At 36.7% G+C, this 19440-nt stretch overlaps 1 protein-coding gene and 1 long non-coding RNA gene across 2 annotated transcripts; both read left to right on the top strand.

The window, feature by feature from the left end:
* Positions 1 to 889: 889 nt before the first annotated feature.
* On the top strand, positions 890 to 2813 carry LOC126481803 (uncharacterized). The gene is made up of 2 exons (XM_050105759.1): positions 890 to 2027; positions 2359 to 2813. The coding sequence occupies exons 1-2, from the start codon at positions 890 to 892 to the stop codon at positions 2811 to 2813; spliced, it is 1593 nt and encodes a 530-aa protein (XP_049961716.1).
* A 1232-nt stretch (positions 2814 to 4045) lies between these two features.
* On the top strand, positions 4046 to 9564 carry LOC126480889 (uncharacterized). The gene is made up of 5 exons (XR_007587475.1): positions 4046 to 4298; positions 4413 to 4511; positions 4625 to 4723; positions 4841 to 4940; positions 9314 to 9564. It is a non-coding gene; the product is annotated as an uncharacterized LOC126480889 (long non-coding RNA).
* Positions 9565 to 19440: the final 9876 nt, after the last annotated feature.

The following is a 19440-nucleotide window of genomic DNA, read 5'->3' as shown; positions in this document are numbered from 1 at the left end:
ATTACAGTTCCAATGCAAATGACTCTTTAATAAACATTAAAAAACGTGTGTCGTATTTTGGTACTAATATACTTACTTATAATATGAAATATTTGTTGTTTTGACTAAGGAGAACATGGCGGCCGAGTTAGCGTTGGTTGCCGCTAGGAACGCTGTAACTAGTATCTCAGCCACTCTATGAAATTTTAACTCGTTGGTAATACCCATTCTAGCGCTACGTCAAAGATCTTTGTCAAATATATTGGACGGAATATTGGATAGCTCGGCTCGAAACGAAAATAACCAATAGCATTTCAGGGTAGCGATATCCAATAGGATTGCTCGTTTCGAAAGAGCCGTGGCGCAGACATTTTTCTCATTCGAAAGTTACACACACGTGCGGTTTTGTCAGCAGATACGTATGGAATAAGTGTATTTTACCCTGTTACTTTGTGCTGTGGAGTTGTCCGTGTAAGCAGTGAAATTTTTGTGTCCAACATGATTTTTCAGTGTCATGTGTGCGATAAAGTCCATCCTAAAAAAGGAAATTTGAATAGACACCTGTTAGAGGTTCATGGACTGCAAATAGAGCAGAAAAAATTGTTTGTGTGCGCCCTGTGTAATGAAAGAAGTACTTCTGAAAAGTACCTGTTTGAACATTTACGGTCGGCACATGAGGTAGATGTGAAATGTGAAATATTACATTTCAGCACCGCTGATGAATTTCAGAAGTGGAAGGAGGAAACTGAGCAGACAACGCTCTCAAAGTTCGTCAAACGTCGTGGTTCCCATGCTAAGGTTGATTCAGAAGTTGTTTCTTATATTTGTCACCGGTCTGGTAAGTTTGTGTCTAGAGGAAAAAACGTGCGATGTCTTAAATTGCAAGATTGATGCACTGTGCCCTGCTAAGATGAGAGTAGATATGAAAAAGAATGGAACCTGCTGTGTGAAATATGTTTCAACCCATGTTGGCCACAAATCCGAGTTATGCCATCTGCAACTAACAAAAAGAGAAAGGGAAAGTATTGCTGCAGATATAGCAAGTGGCATACCATTCTCTGTCATATTAGACAAAATTCGAGATACAGTTGTAGATTCGAACTTGGAAAGGATACATTTGATTACGAGACAGGATCTACATGATATAGATCAGTCTTATAATTTGTCCTTCAAGTCAATAAGACACCATAATGATGCAATAAGTGTAGAAGCATGGGTAAATGAAGTAAATGGTGGAGACAGTCCTTGTGTGATTTTCTATAAACCACAGGATGTAGTCCTTGATTCGTACCCACAATTAAAGCGCTCTGATTTTGCATTGATAATTATGAACAATGCTCAAGGCGAGATATTAAAGAAATATGGGAACGACTGCGTTTGTGTTGATGGGACACATGGTCTTAATGGATATAATTTTGAACTTATAACTCTACTAGTGCTAGACGATCTAAGACAAGGGTTTCCATGCGCGTTTCTAATATCTAACAGGAATGACTCCCAGATGCTGTCCATATTTTTCCAGCACATAAAGAGGCAGGTTGGATCAATTTCGCCAAATGTTTTTATGTCGGATTTGGCCGAGTCTTTCTTTATTGCATGGAATGATGTCATGGCAGCTCCATCTATGCGACTTTATTGTACATGGCATGTTGATAGATGTTGGAGGAAGAATATCAAATGTAAGATTCAAGGTGTAGAAAAACAAGGTGAAGTATACAAGCAAATCAGAACTTTGATGCATGAGCAGGATGTAGATTCATTTGATGAGATGTTAAATATTGTGCTAGAGAGATTGGAATGTGATCCTGATACAGTTCAATTTGCCACATACTTCCGAGACAACTATGTTGGGAATGCAAATTCTTGGGCATATTGCCATAGATTGAATGCTGGAATCAATACCAACATGCATATAGAAAGAATGCATCGCACTATTAAATATATATATCTAGGTAGTAAATGTGTCAAGCATTTGGACAAAGCTATTTTTGCATTGATGTCATTTGTGAAGCACAAGCTGTTTGACAGGCTTATTGTGCTAAATAAAGGTAAACTGACGAGTAAACTTAAGGACATTCGGCTTCGGCATAAATCAGGGAATAATATTAAGGAGGACTTCATTACTATGGAGTTTTCTGGTTGGAAAGTGCGTTCTTCTTCAAGAAGGTCAACAGATTATTTTGTATATGATAATGACTTTCAGTGCAACTGCAGATTGATGTGCATTAAATGCAGGGCTTGCATTCATAGGTATTCTTGTACATGTATTGACTATACCATCAAATGGAATATGTGCAAGCACATACATAGTGTTTGCCAGATTCAGTTAAAGAAATAGTGAAGTTACACTTACTGAGAGTGAAGATATTTCTGTTGTAGACGAGAAAACAGAAATACTAGCGGAGGTAACGAAAAAAAGTGTTAATGATTCTGTACCTTTGTCAGTCCAAAGAAGGGAACTTATCGCAGAGTTTTCTGGTATGGTATCTGAGCTGACCTCAAATGACTTAGAAACTGCTAAAAAAATGTTATCGTCACTAAAGGCAACTGTAGCTGTCGGAATGTTGCAGCAAAAACAGGCACCGCTGCAGATAGAAAGGAAACAATCACAAAAGATTTTACCTCAACGTAGACTGTACTCTACAAAGAAAAACAAAAGGAGTAATAATGCATCTCTGGTGCTACCAAATTCAGAAGAATCCAGTTTGATCAAATTATCTCTACTGGCAGACAAAGAAGATGCACTTGTGGGAAAAGGTATGTTACTAGTGCCCCCGCCCCCGCCCCCTTCCCCTCCCAACAACGTACATCCCTGCAGCAAAAAATGCTTGTAATGAAGCAGTCTGGTAAAATTCTACGTATGACTCAAGTGGCATAGTGTGCTGCTGATGGCAATGATCAATTATGAAGTAAATAATTAATGCTGTTCCTGTTCTCTAGTTGTCAGGTTCTCGTATTGTGATGTTACAAAATAGAAGTGATGTTGCTATTCAATGGAAAGTTGGAAATTGAGATTTAACTAACTGTTTTATCAATCACAATTGGCGTAAGAATCATGGATTGACCATTGTCATAAAATATTGCATTATGAGATGTGAATAGTTTTTACTTGCGGTTTCGCGTGGCTTGAGGCAGTCACAACTAGCGTGCTATTGATTAAGAAGTTGCGTTATCGTCTTTCTAATTACTTCATGATCGTAGATACGATCATACCCGGTTGTGAAGTTATTGTTATGACAAAAAAATTTCCTAAGGGACCAGAAAGTTCTTAAGGGCGCAAAAACAACTGTAACATCACACAAAAGAGAAATTCAATATTAAAGCTGATGCAAGAAGACGATAAAACAGTTTTCTTTTTATCAATGTAACACGCACATTGGACTGCTGATCTTGGAGTCTGTAATATTAGCAAAATGCATAATTAAAATGAAAATAATACTGAGGAGATAATAGAAATGAGCACTGCTAAATGATTCAGTATTCCCAGAACAAATATTTATTATAACTAAAACATATATCGTACCTTAAGCTTAATACTACAATGACGGTAGATTTTTATGTCCATATCATGTCCATTGAGCGCTCTTTTATATAGCCATTGTCCTCTTGAGTCGCTCGTGCTTCGTCACGGTAAGTTACAACAGTTCTTCTTCCTACACTTCACTCAAAACTTAGACGGAACACGTTTTTATTTATTTAGTAAAAATAATTAGATCAGACCGCCACAAATCTGCGTCCGTCTTACTCGAGAAAAACAGTAAAAGTCTTTTTAGCGCTCAAGGCTTCATTTGTTCTCCAGCGAACAAAATAGTGAAGGATCGCACATCTATCCGTATTTCTGTTTATATTGCCGCCCAAAGACGACGAATTACATTATTTAGAAAATTCCACCGTCGCTATGCGACGCTTCATTATACATTAATCATTATTTACAAACAAGTATTTGCCTTCTGGCTGAAAGTATTAACTACTCGTATTTGCTGTTTTAATGAAGTCAAAAATAGCGAATATCTCAGTATGTACCCTTGTTTGCTCAGTAATTTAATTATCCTTGTAAAGCAAACATTTAGAACAAGTATTTACAAGAAACAAAATATACAGAATAAATAAACGGTCATTGCCAGTATCACAGCACCACGCCGCCTGAGCTATAAGTAAAACTTAACCAGTGCTCTATTATCTGTTAATGTCAGCAATCTAATATAATATACTGTTTGCAGGTTCAGCTGTTAAAAAGCAACCAAAAATAAAAAATACAGAGGGTGTAGCAGGTCCATTCCCCATTACAGCATGTGCCCTACAGCACAGCCCGACGAATCGTGAGTATTATAAATCCAGGTATTAATGTACCTTTTTGTTATAAAATATCATTCTAGTTTTATGCCATAGTTCCTTGTAAGTTACAGCAATCTGGTTTGCAATTCTGCTTGCAGGCTCAACTCCCATGATTCAGCCAATAGCAAAACAGGCTGAGGTGGTATCTAGTCCGTCTCTCGCTACATCGTATGTGCTGAAACACAGCCCGAGGAATAGTGAGTACTATGAATCAAGATATTAGTGCACCTCTGTGTTATGCCATTGTTTATTTTTGTCACAGCTCCTTATAAATTACTTACTGTAACTTAGTTTGCATTTCTGCCTGCAGGCTCAACTTCCACAATTCAACCAATACCAAAACAGGCTGTGGTGGTACCACATCCATCCATCGGTACAGTGCGTGTGTTGCTACACAGCTCAACAAATGGTGATTTTCTATGAATTCAGGCATTAGTGCATCTCTTTATTATAAAATGTTATTCCAGCTTTATGCTAGTCCCTTGTAAGTTATTTATAGCAATTTGGTTTTAAATGCTGATTGCAGGTGCTGTTCTCCCACATTTAAACCAGTGACAGGGCAGGATAAGATGGTATCAGTGCCTTCCCTTACTACAGCGCATGTTCTGCAACACTTCTATGGAATGGTATTATAAATTCAGGCAGTATTTGTGGATCCTTTCTGATCTGAAATTTTGCTTGTCAACTACAACCTTCCTTATGACATTTCATTTCTGATTTATACCAAAGACAAGTGTCCTTTTGTTTAATTGAAATTTTTTTACCACTTGTCGGACTGGTTTTTCTTCACAAAATAGATTAGTACAAATATAGCTATATAATGGTGTGATACATTCTTTCTGTATTGATGATGTTATGGCCAATATTTCACATTACAGGCATAGGCAATTGTCTTGGTTACGAATTAAACTGTATCAGGATCACATACATCCTTGTTGTGAATCATGTTGTCTGCACTGGCGATTTGTTCACGTGTCCCAGTACACCTCGCACATGAAGTACACTTCACTAGGAAAATTAAAAAATGCTGTAACTTTTGAATCACTGCAGATAGGACGTAAACTCTTTCACCTTAATCCATAAGAAACACTACAGTTTACATCCTTAATGGACATTACATGCAAGTTACACCAAGAATTATATTTAGCAATAGTTTTTAAATGAGGCTAAATTTCACTCCATAGTCTTCCTTATAATAATATCATACACACTTTATTTTACTCCTCACTAAACTTAAATTCAGAGAATCTTACCTTGCTCACTGAGGAGAAAGTGTCAGATGCAGTGAACACCAAATGAAAAGGCTAAATAAGACAATGCAGTGTGGTAGTCAGCACTCAGTATGATATAACCACCACTAGATATTGACATCTTCAGCCTTTAGAGCATAATTTCAAAAGTTTGATTAGTTGAACAATCTTTTTAGCTTGAAGTAAATGAAGTTGTCAGCATAGAAAGTACCCAACATTTTTATAATTTTCATTCAAGTTATGACTCACTATAAATAGATTTTTAAAACACAGGTTGGTTGTGAGACAGCATGGCTGTGATAGATGGAATGTGCCATACGGTATATAGGCAAGATTGTGAACTCACTTTGTATGAGTGTTTTTCTCCATAATTCTCTCCCATGCCACTCAGATGTCTAAAAATGTACTCTTTGTGAAGACTGTCTCTGTAAGTTGAAGCAGTGACCAGCAACACAATATTCTGTTTACTCTTGATTCAATGCTTAACATATTCTGCAATTGACACTTATTACAAGTTAATAGCACATGCATAAGCCAACAGCGAATGTGTTAATTGCTAATATTTGAAACTTGTGAGTAGCTAAATGACATAATGCTAGTTTAATGGCTTCCTACTGCCCTCACAAATTATAAACATTAGTTTTTGAAATTTTTTTCCCCTTCACACCACTTTTCAGCACCTGATATGTGCTCGCAACATTTTTGCTGTTTGGAAAGGTTTTAAAAAAATTTATTTCAACACAGTTAGCCAAGATATTTTTAGCCAAAATAATCAAAGTTTAGTTCTGCTAGCTGCAAAGGTATGCAGTGAACTCTTTAAATGCTATTAGTAGACCTTACATGAGGATTGATTGTTGGGGGATATGGTAGTTACTTTATGCATTGATTATCTCTTTGTTCTGTGTTCAGGAGTGTAACAGGCTCGTACTGTATGTGATGAGACTAAAAGTTTTGCAATGAGAGTGTGGATGTGCAGTTCTTAACATACTAGACTTCCATTCGTTGGTGTGACAGTCAATTCCTAATCTAACAACACAGGTTCATTTTTTCACTATTTTTGAAACTCCCTCCAGACTAATAGCCAGAATGCTTCTTTTGAGAATTTAGGGATTTTTCCTCCTAACTTTGGATGCCTGTTTCGTTGTTAGCCGTTTCACCCTTTCAGTTACATATAATGCTAAAATTTTACTTGCGGTTCAGGTGGCGTGCTGTGCTGATGTCAACAGCGACCAACCATGAAATAAATAATTAATCCTGTTCCTACTCTATGGTTGACGTGTTCTTGCATGTACCCGCGTCTGCTCAGTAAATTAATTATCTTAGTAAAGCGAACATTTAGAAAAAGTGCTTACAAGAAATGAAATATTAGAGAATAATTTCCAGCACTGCACGGTCGTTGCCAACATCACCACACGAGGGCGCCTAAGCCGTAAGTAAAGTTTAACCCATATAAATGTGATATCTTCTTGTTTCCTCATTGTCATGCCACAAGGAGCATGAGTGCACCAGCTAATGCGCAGCAATAAGTTAATAAGTTACTTGTCCTGTGACGAGTCGGAGAATTAAAGTGCCATAAGATTACACCAAGCTTCCTGGTACGACAGTGGCCACCGATAGACACTGTAGTATTCGTGAAGATGAGTGTGTCAAGTTGACAGATTCTCAGTATGTCCTACAAATAATTATTTGATAGTGTGCACACTTGATTGTATTTGGGCCTAACTTTTTGTTCTTAGTATTGGTTACGTTGAGGCTTCTGTGCATCTCATCTCTACTGTGATTTTCAGAGCAACTGTATTACCTAAATTTCTAATCCAAAGGTCCATTAATGTGGTTGCTCTTGAATCCTGTAGTCTAAGATTATCTTTTCACACAATTTCTTATGGTATTTCCAGTACTTGAGAAGGAACTCACAAATTGTTCATTGTTTTGAACACATATTATCCAATGCCCACTTACTATTCCATATTGAAGCATAACTACTGTTTTGTAATAGGATTAGTTACATTTGGCTTGTAAATGTCATGTGACGTTACACATTGTGCCACAATAATCTTTACTAATCGTTAATTGTGTCTAAAATTAATAAAGTCTTAGCCCAACATTCCTTACTAGTTCCAAACTGTTTGCAGTTTTCACCACTGGCTTGTGAAATATACTTGATTACACTTTAAATACACATAAGGTACTAGAGCTACCATTGTGTGTCTGTGCCCAGTGCATGTCAGGAGAGCACCAAACTGGGCAGTGACTTTTAAGTATTTTATTTACTGCCAAAAATATGTCAATAAATGTGATCTTTAAAAACAAATAAATCACCAAAGTAAAAACTGAGATTAACCCATCTGGAACTGACAAACTTCCATTGCTCGACTGATTGCTGTGGGATGTTGACAGTTGGATAAAATGGTGTCTTTTTTTTCCTTCGCAACATATAGTGTAAACCATCGTCCCATCCCCTGTGTTAGTCTCACCTGCAAAGTTAACAAACATCCAAAGGTTATACTTGACAGTATTACATTTCCAGATCAGGATGATCAGTATTTAAATTATGGTTTTCTCTACATTTGAGGTGCAATGAGTCTTATGTCTTATGCTGATTTCTCTTAGACAGGTAACTTTTGAAACTGAATAAGCTCACTGCACTGTTCATGGTAACAACTTATTTATAGTTTCCATCAGATAATACTAACCTTACAAGAATTCTTGAGGTATAGTTTATGGGTTGAAAGGCTGTGGTCAGTGTATAAAACTACTACTCCAAGTGCGGGAGACATCTTCAGAGGTACAATTGTAGCTTCCATTCTACCTCGGAAGATGTCTCCCGCAGTTAGAGATGAAACGTCAGGAAGAAGTAATTTTATACATCAACCATGGCCTTTTAACCTGGAAATTTTGACTCAAGAAAATGTTGGCCATGAAAGTCTACATTGTACGACTTTACAAAAATTGTCACCTGCTGTGTCCCATAGAAGTAAATAGTTAATAGTAGTAATGTTTAAGCACATACTAAATAAATCAATTATATTCAGCAACATGTTCAAGCATATTATTTAAGGATGTATCATTCAAAATTAAGCACAATTTGTTTGTTTTCACTGAGAAAGAAATAGAACTGCACAAACAATGTATTCTACACTATGCTAATTTTTATTTTACCTCTTTGTGATGCTGTGGATTGGAAATAATACCTGGCAGAAGAGATATGGTGTGATTTGGATCCATTGTCTGAATGGAAATGTTGGTATACTTAAAAGCTTTATAGAAGAGGTCAGGACATGTCAAATTAGCAACAGATACAATATTTGCGCACCGTTATTTCTAGATACTATTTTTGTACTACAATATGCTAAGGGGGCAAATTCTCTATATTGATCTGTTTCACCTTGTTCAAGTACTTAACACTATGTTGCCTACTATGTAGCCTTTTGACATTGCATACAGCTAAACAAAAGGACACTTTCATTTTGGGAACTGCTTTCAACAATGAAATTATTTCAGAGATAGTACTCGGAACCATTGAAAAAAGACTACATCATTGCCAGATAAGTAAAGCAAAATTCTGTCTCAAAAGTAACTGACAATACGTAAATCAAGATAATTGTTGGTTTTTGTTATTTTTGGGGGGCTTTTAGATAAGTGTGTGAAGAACTGGATTGGTTGTATGCTATAAACGGCACTGGTAGACTGAATTTTGTAGCAACTATACCCTTGAAATGTCTTATTTTGCCCTCGATTTGATGTTTCAGCAACCTGTGATGCCAGGAAACTCACAGATAAACTAAATCATGTGCCAGATGTCGAGCACCATTGTGTTTGGAAGTTCCATTGTTCTGTGTGCGAACAGTTTTGGAAGTGTGGATGAATCAAGTTTCTGAAACTGACTGGAAAGAAACTTAATTTTCAAAAACTAAGATTTTATTGCAATTCATGATACTGTGAAATATTTTTATAATTGCTGTACATTCAGCTAAAAGTTACAGTAAAATTTTCTTGTAAGTTATGCCTGCAGAAACTTTTGTACTGAATTTAATCTTTTCTTTTGGTTTATAATTTTGATTTAAAATCTATTTTCTGTTTATATATGAAGTTTCAATTGTGTATCTTAATATTTGTAGCTGATGTGTAGAATATTTGAAAACTTTTTTTTCACGTTCTGTATGTTTTGTACGTCACTGTATTACTTCATAAAGTCTATAAGATATGATGACAAATTATGAATGTAGTCTTAAAATTGTATTAATAAATCATAATTAAAAATTTAATATTTAAATTCCAATCAACTGTTTAATTTTTTCCCATAACATACTCAAAATGTAAATGTGTCCTGATGACCCTGGTGTATCTTACGTGTTGCAATGTTTAAGTGTGCCAAATAACAGGTAATAATGAGAGACAATTCGTATGAGTGACTGCATTGGCAGTGTAAGCTGTGAACTCAATTTCATGTTAGCAAAAGCAAGCATCATCTGCAGGGAACCAGCGACTGTTGGATATTGAAATTGTAGACCAGCCACAAGTTACATACAATTTTTCTTTATTTTGAGTATTTTCATTCAACAAACGTGAGCAGCTTCATAAAATTATGTGGCCAACAGCCACACATTACTTATGTCAGACTGTATACAGCACCGACGTCATACAAAAATAAAACAACAAATGAATGGACATCCATGTTAGTTTTTGGGATTTGAAATAAGTTGCTGATCTCGACCTGATACTCTGGCATTGAATAAAGACAGAATCAAAGAGCCTATGCTTTGAAAGGACCTTTTAATTTGCAGAATATTTCTAAAATTTTCCAGCTTGGAAGTTTTTGAATAATGAAGCAAAATAAATTTCTGGTAACACGAAACTCTTGCAGTTAGGTGGTTGTAACATGCATATAGTTCATTGCACTTTTAAAACTGGAGTGTCACAAACAAATTAGGAAAGACCACTATTTTCAGAGCCTTGTATTGTGTGTTTCACGATTTGCCTACGCGAAGGTGTCAATATACAGAATATATAGTGTCTTCAGGTTTTCCTTTGCAATTCTGTGGCACAAAACGGATTGTAAATGTGGCCCAACTAGCTTTTAAATTCTCCCACATCTAAGAACTTATATTTCTCAATTGGCTTAGAATTAAACTCTTACCTGATTCAGAGTGTTTGAAAACTCTATCTTAACAGTTGGAGACAAATTCTTAGGTCAAAAATTGGCTTTTTTTTCACTGACAGCACATCCTTTCAAAAAATTTTATGTGATTTTCTAACTGATGTACCTATGGCTTATTTTTTGTGTAATGAGTTGTTCACTTGTACCACCTGATCAATGCAGCAAGTTGTCAGTTCAGACATTTTGCATAATCGGAAAATCCCTCGTGTAGGCTGACATGAAGAATGTTAAGAATCTGATCACTGCACAATGCTTCGTGTATTTTGGATTTCACTGCAAAGGTACCAAAAGAAAGTTAAGGACTTGACTGACTGACATCTTGAGGCTAAAAGAAGAAATGTATTCCTGTATTATTGGTATAATACAAAAGCTACTTGAAGGCGAACCACTGAAATATAAACCTACTCATGCAATTTCATGTTTGGACCTATCAGCAGCATTAAATCAAGAAACAGCTGTATAAAGATTGACATTATGACTTTAAATTCTCTTTCTGGAGAAAATTTGTGTTTGTGTCAAACAACAATTTGTCAATATTTGTAACGATGCTCATATTCAAAAAGAAAAAAAATTGGCATTTTTCAAAATAAGTGAAACTTGGTTGGATGAACCTCATTACATTGCCACAAAAGAATGTTGTAATTTTGTAGAATTTCTTAAAATGTCAGTACTTTGCCTGGAAATGCTGTTGTAGAAAGAGGTTTTTCAATAAACTGAATGTATTTCCAGAATTGATGCTCACTCTGTAGCAGCGTGTGCGCTGATATGAAACTTCCTGTCAGATTGAGAATGTGTGCCAGAGCTAGACTCAAACTTGAGTAGGCAGTGATGTACTGGCAGAAATGAGGTTGGGGTTTGAGTTGTACACGGGTAGTTCAGATAAGAGAGCACTTGCCCGAGTTCGAGTCTTGGTCTGGCACACAGTTTTAATCTGTCAGGAAGTTTCTGAGTGTATTGTTGAGAGTTAGAGTGAAAAGTATTCTTGCTCATAATGCTTCCACAGTGTTGATAATTTTAAAATCAACAGAAGTTTAATTCTGTCTATGTGTAATCCAAGTTGTTTGTACATAGATGACAAAAGAAGCAACTAAGTGAAACTGAAAAACAACAAGGACAAAAATTATCCAGAAAAGGAATGAAATCTAAAATTAATGTGTTACAATCCCTGAAAACAAAAGTGTCAGCTGAAGCACCTAAAATTATGTCAGAAATTGATGTTTGAGAAAGTATACATTGGTAAGTGTGCTACAGAATGGTCGGTCAAAGTCAAACATGCAGGGAAGCTAATGCAGATGGGCAGGGATATGCAGGGTGTATGTTGTACCTGTTACACACACTTTATCACTTGTCTCAACAGGCTTGATGGGATGAAAAATCAGTTTTCCTGACAAACATTCAAACTGTCACATCACCAAGTAATCATTGATGAGTCGCCACAGTTTATTCAAATTTAGCTAATACACAGTTGTGTAACTTCATATTGCATAGTGTACGTGTAATGACAATTTGCTGCAAAAGGAATTTTTTTTGTAAACAAATCAATGTAAGATTATGAATACCTTAACAAAATTCAATGAGAAACTTCAAGTTTTCTTTCAAGATTAACTGTAACATTCTACCATCATTAATCCATGAGATGTGACTGTGGATTTTAATCTCTCTGTTCTGTGTCACTATTTTCATGTACTGGCCATTTAACCCTTCAGTTGACCCTAATATGTCTGGCTTAAACAAACAGACAGTGTTGCATAAATGCAGCCATGTGACATTTTGATGTGCACTATCCTTCAGATGATCACTCCACTTGGTCAGTCATGCTGTATGTGGTGTACATCTTGACATGGTTCATATCGGACATCATATAATTTTAAAACAAACAATTTGTTCTTTCCAGTGTAGTATGTATGCCTAAACCCATACAGTAAATATAATACATGACAACATTGAATTTGAAAATTCAAATTTGGTGGCCACCCTGATGTTTGTACAAAGAGTAAATTACTTTTCTGCAAATAGATTCTGAAATTATGTGAAGCCTCAGTTTCATTATAATAGGTAGCGGCCAAAAGCAAGGAAATGTCTGGCCATAGTGAGGTTTAACATGTCAAAAATTGGGGAAATGTGCCATTTCATTTTCAATATTTTCGTTTGCTTTTGTTATATAATTTAGAACACTCGCTCCCCACAGAATTTGAAACTATAGAATTACTGAAGTAATCTGTAAACAAATTTGTATAGCAATTGTCCTTAATCGGGCCGTCAGTGGTGCCTCGACCCTACTTATGTTAACCTACCATGGAACATGCCATATCCCAGTCAGTTTGCTGCACTAATTGTAACACTTACAGAACAAAAGCCACTAAATATTACATGCAGTACATGTGTGTGACGCTACAGTTAGGGAACGGGACAACTTTGCTTTACACCCTTTACGTGTAAAATCTTAACCACTTTCACTAGGCCCAAATATAATGAGAATTAAAACATGTCTAAAGTGCGAAAATTACGGAACAAACCAGAGTCGAACACCTTAATCTCAAAGTCCATTCTCTGTTGTGTACAAAATTGTTTCTTGTGATACGTGCTGACACTGCATACAACATAATGAGTTAAGTTTGTCACAGGAATAACTTTATTACCAATCTAGAGGGATATCGAAAAAGTTGCAGAAGTGGATGGCTTTGAATAAATCCACATGAAACTAAACTGAAACGTTCAAAGAAATTTTACATTGCAATGTTACAAATTATTTTTCTACCAGCTTTATGTGATTTTTTTGCGGCATATACACTGCCATTTTTTTGTTATAAGATAAATGATCATTTAATAACAAAATAAACACATAATTGTAGCAAGCAACAAAGTTCGTCAAGACAGATATTCATTAAACTAAGTGCTACAAGTTACAAAAATATCAGTGGATCTAAACAATACGTGAATGTTCCAGCACAATAAGCACGCGCATATTAACAGAAGAATGTTGAAGATTAGGTGGGTGGATCACGTAACTAATGAGGAGGTATTGAATAGGATTGGGGAGAAGTTTGTGGCACAACTTGACTAGAAGAAGGGATCGGTTGGTAGGACATGTCCTGAGGCATCAAGGGATCACAAATTTAGCATTGGAGGGTAAAAATCGTAGAGGGAGACCAAGAGAGAGGGAGACCAAGAGATGAATACGCTAAGCAGATTCAGAAGGATGTAGGTTGCACTAGGTACTGGGAGATGAAGGAGCTTGCACAGAATAGATTAGCGTGGAGAGCTGCATCAAACCAATCTCAGGACTGAAGACCACAACAACATTGACAATATGAACCACGTTATGTTTGCCTCCCTTTTTTCACAAAAATAACAGCAGTGACAAAATACACCATTGCACTTCTTATAAAAAAGTAACGAAACATTTCACTAGTATAGTTGAAAAATCGTCAAAAAGCTGTTGCCAAACAGGTATTTTGTCTTCCTCTCCTAAGTAATCGTACCACTAAAAGACTGTCAGTGCAAGGAAAACAGGTATTTACTGATGATGCGTAATTTTGTTGCTGGTAAAAAGAGTTGTCAACACGTTTCACTTGGCCGCATGTAAAAACGGTAACTATCGTACTAACATAAGGAATTTCGCAGTAACTATGTTAACTGTCCATCTACATGTGAAAAGGCAACATGACAAGACTATTTATTGTTAAAATTAATGCCAAATTTCAGCTATAAATGAGAAAACGAATAACTATCTCAAAAGATTGGCGCGTATGCAGTCCATGTTATTGAAGATGACATGTAAACACCAAAGATAAAGTTGTTCACGCCAGGTTCATCCAAAGCGAAGCAATCCTATTGGCTCTAGCCACCTTGAAATTCTATTGGTTGGTCTCGTTTCGAGCCGAGCTGTCCCCAACGGCAAGTTTGACATTCCACTTTGTGCAGAAGAAACTCTGACGATTACAGCCTGTCGCATCTCGAGCATATATTTTGCTTGGGATTGAGCCACGTTGTTCTTTAGCCGCTTGATTGTTGTGGAAGGGAGACTTGATCTGGGTATGATACTAAAATCCCTGATGTGAAGGTGAAGGACTAGGAGAAGGCTTGAAATTAAACCCGTTAGAAGCGTTTAATAAGTTCTAAGTGTATCACTGAAATAGTAAAAGCTCAACCTATCTGAATTGACAGAGTTGTCTCCACGTAGCGACCAAGTCTTACGTACGAAAACAACAACCATCGCTGTTCCGTCTTCTATAAAGGCCGCAGTCTGCGACCTTGAGTAGCGGCGGGCAGCCCGCATCGGTGAAGTGCTTGTTAGTGCATCGTGTCTGTCACACACAGGGCGGGCGGTCTTGCAGCCGCGGCGAGTGCTTTTGTCTCAAACACAGATTCGCCGCTGCAAAAGGCGGCTTTGAGCGCCTGCAGGCGCATTTTTTGCCGTGTTCTCACACCGGCCGCTGAGCCAGCAGCAGTGACACGCAGATCTGTCGTATCGGCGAGCGTGCAGTGCACTAAGTGGACATCATGCAAACAGAAAAACTTATCGAACAGGTGAGGAAGTACAACTTTATATACAATACAGCTGACGCAGAGTATAAGAACATTTCGAAGAAGGCCTAAGCATGGAGCGATATAGCTGCTTAACTGGTTCAAAATCGTTAATATTTTTGCAGATATTTTAATTTTCACACATGTAATAAGCTGCACAAATTGAAGTACAGTGCAGTGATAAGTACTGGAAATCAGTTAGTGAATATTACATCTTAAAGCACTTGAAAGATATTGCAGCAAGTATGTAAGCACCATAATGGATCTAAATGGAAAGCAACACATAGAAAATCGAACTTACATAAGACAATTGACTGTCACATTAAAACGAAAATTGTATAGCTTCACATGGTATTTCTGATGTCAAAAAGAAATATTTCCATGCTTGTTTCTAACATAAACAACCGAAAATGTTGTTCCATACGCTTGTTTCATAATACAATTCAAAGCAATACCCTTCTATATTAAGAGAAGTTTTATGCTTAACATTTGCAAGCAGTAATTTATTTATTTATTTTTTATTTATTTATTTATCTCTTGTTCCGGTGATCCATGTTGTGACAGTATCACAGGATATGGAACGTGTCAATTTTACAAGCTTTTGGCCAGAATTTATGGTAATACATAAAACAAAACAAAAACAGTAACTTAGGTCCCACTACAAAAAAATACATTTTAGAAATAGATAGAGATTACAAAACAAAAAACAGTAACTTAGGTCCCACTACAAAAATACATTTTAGAGAGAGATAAAGATTACAAAATAATAAGTGTTACAGAGAAATAAATATTGCAAAATATATGTTTACAATAAAAATATTCGGTATTACAAATACAAATTTGGGCATACATTTGCAATTTACAATACAAGAGATGTTAAACACTGTAGTTCAGGAACTCTTCTAATGTATAAAATGATCCTTGCAATAGGAATTGCCTTAAAGTTTTTTTTAAACAGGAGATCATCATCTACCAAACACTTAATTCTTGAAGGGAGGGCATTAAAAATCTTACAGCCACTGAAATGGACTCCTTTCTGCACCATACTTAGATTTGGCTGTTCATAGTGGATATCATGTTTCCTTCTAGTACTGTGACTGTGATATGCACTATTCAGCTTAAAGATAGATTTTTCTTTCCTTATGAAGCACATCAATGAGAATATATATTGCGCAGTGGATGTAAGTATTTCAAGCTTCTTAAAAAGATTCCTGCATGTGGCTCTAGGATGGACTCCACACATGATCCTTATGGCTCTTTTTTGTACACACAGTACTTTTTTAGCCAGTGGCTGATTTCCCCAAAATATAATTCCAAATGCCATAATTGCATGAAAGTAACCATAATACGCTGACTTCAAGGTTTCCATATTTCTATAAGAAGAAACAATGCGCAATGCATATGTTGCTGAACTTAGTCTTTTGCACAGATCCACGATGTGGTTGGACCAATTCAGTTTGCTATCAATATGCAAGCCTAGGTATTTTGAGGAATCTACCCTGGTTATTGTCTGCTCACCTACCCTTACAAATATTTCCTCATCTTTGGATGTTTTGTGGAACTGAATGTAGTTTGTTTTATAGTAATTTAAAATAAGACCATTAATGTTGAACCAGTTCACCGTTTCATTTAAAACCTTATTTGGCGTTACCTCAAGCTTATCTTCCGAATTATCAATAAGTAGTGTAGTGTCATCCGCGAAAATGGTGAATCTACAATATTCCGTAAAGAGAGGAAGATCATTTATAAATATAATAAAAAGTAGGGGGCCCAGAACTGAGCCCTGCGGCACTCCACATGTAATGGTACCCCATTCTGAAGATATTGGGACACCATCTTGACTATCTACTACAACTTTTTGTTTTCTGTTTGACAGATATGAGTCGAGCCATTTCCCTGCTGCACTACTTATACCGAGATGTGCAGCTTTTTGTAAAAGAATTTGGTGATTTACACAGTCAAATGCTTTTGTTAGGTCACAAAATATGCCAATCACTTTCAGTTTTTTGTTGATAGATTCCAAGAGTTTGCCAGTAAATGCAAATATTGCGTCTTCTGTTGACAAACCTTTCTGAAATCCAAACTGACTTTTGCTGAAGCTATTGTGTTCACTGAGATGCTTAACTATCCTGACATGCATTAGTTTCTCTGAAACTTTTGAAAAGCTTGTCAGTAGTGATATTGGCCTATAGTTAGCAGTATCCGTCTTATCCCCCTTCTTATACAGCGGTTTTACAACTGCATACTTAAGCCTCTCAAGTAAAGAGATTACCTACTCATTAAAATTGAACAAAGCGCCAGAGCCCGATGGAATCCCTACCAAATTTAACTACCGATCGATGTTTTTCACGTAAATTTGTTGTATCTTGGAACACATACTGAGTACAAACATAAAGAAGTATCTCGAAGAGAATGACCTCCTCCATGCCAACCAGCACGGATTTCGAAAACATTGATCATGTGAAAACTAACTCGCATTTTTCTCGCATGACATACTGAAAGCCAAAAATAAAGGCAGTCAAGTAGATGTAGTATTTCTCAATTTCTGAAAACCATTTGACTCACTACCACATCTACACTTATTATCAAAAATACGATCGTGTGGGGTATTAAGTGAAATTTGGACAGGAGTGAGGAGTTTTTGCTGTCGAAGATGCAGCAAGCTATCTTGGATGGAGAGTCATCAAGAGATATTGATGTAACTTCAGGTGTATCCCAAGCAGTAGGTTGAGACCCTTGCTGTCCGTGTTTTGTATTTATGACCTTGCGAACAATATTCATAGTAGCCTCAGATTTTTGCAAATCACGTAATTATCTGTTGTGAATTACTGTCTGAAATATTCATTGAGGTATAGCTAAAATTTCAGTGTGGTGCAGGCATTGGTAACTTGGATTAATATTCAGAAATGCAAAACTGTGCCCTTCACAAAAAGAGAAAACGAAGTATCCTATGACTGCAATATCAACGAGTCACAGTTAGAATCAGCCAAGTCGTACAAATACCGGTTTGTAATACTTTGTAGGGCTATGAAATGGAATTACCCAGTCATGGGTAAGGCAGGGCAGATATCAGAGTTGGGTTCGTTGGTAAAATACTGGGGAAATGCAATCAGTCTACAAGGGCGATTGCTTAAAAATCACGCTTCTGACCTATCCTAGAATATTGCTCAAGTGCGTGGGACCCATGCGAAACAGGACTAACAAGGGATAATGAACGTATAGGGAGAGGCACCGCGAATGGTCGCAGGTTTGTTTGACCTGCGGGGGAGTGTCATTGAGTTGTTGAAAGAACTGAACTGGTAGATACACGTGAACTTGCCCGAGAAAGCCTACTAACAAATTTTCAAGAACCGGCTTTAAATGACGACTCTAGGAATACACTACAACCCCCTACGTATCGCTCCCATGTGGGACGTGTAGACAACGTCAGACTAATTACACCACGCAGAGAGGAATTTAAAGTCATTTTTACCGCGCTCCATACGTGAATGGAACGGGATAAAGCCCTTACAACTGGTACAATAGGACATACACACAGCCACGCACTTGACAGCGGTTTGCTCACTATAGATGTAGAGTTATGTTTGGATACACAAAAAAGAAACTAGATCTCGAATACAGTTTTGCAGATGTGTCGCTTGGTGCTCTTTCCTTTAAAGGTACTGATTTATTCAAATGCAACACTAGTAGTATACGAGACTACCCATTACTAAAAATGCAACATATTAGCTAGGTGAGCAGTTAACTGCGTTATGGGCTACTAGAGAGAACGTCTCTGTGGCTACGACATGCTCAGCTTGATAAGTGTTTACACAATTCAGATAATTTGTAATGTAGTTGTGCAAAACGTGCCATATCTTAAATGCAAACTTGGTTTACTGTCTTGAAAACGGAGAACGTTCTACATAAAGTGAAATTGCGACTGTTCTGCTTTTGTTCTTATTTGCCACGTATATGGAGAAGCGCCATTTACAACAAATGTATGATAAATAAACTAATGTAGTTTTCAAAGTATTTTGACTTTTTTTGCTTTAGTGTTGCGGACATTTTAGCGTTAGATGTTATTGGATACAAATATCTATTTGATGAATTCTTCCCGAATACATCTTTGACCAGATCTAGGAAATAGTTAAACTGGGAACTATTTAACCCGGAGAACTCACAGAACTTCGTCTTCGTTTAATAAATAAC

This window comes from Schistocerca serialis, chromosome 5 (assembly GCF_023864345.2).
Source record: "Schistocerca serialis cubense isolate TAMUIC-IGC-003099 chromosome 5, iqSchSeri2.2, whole genome shotgun sequence".
NCBI lineage: Eukaryota > Metazoa > Arthropoda > Insecta > Orthoptera > Acrididae > Schistocerca > Schistocerca serialis.
This window is presented reverse-complemented; position numbering and strand designations above follow the sequence as displayed.

Bases quoted from the DNA above. Each gene is read 5' to 3' on its own strand.
- LOC126481803 (XM_050105759.1), top strand. From the start codon at position 890: ATGAGAGTAGATATGAAAAAGAATGGAACCTGCTGTGTGAAATATGTT. The intron at 2,028-2,358 runs GTAAACTGACGA...TTTCTGTTGTAG, and splicing joins GCTTATTGTGCTAAATAAAG to ACGAGAAAACAGAAATACTA.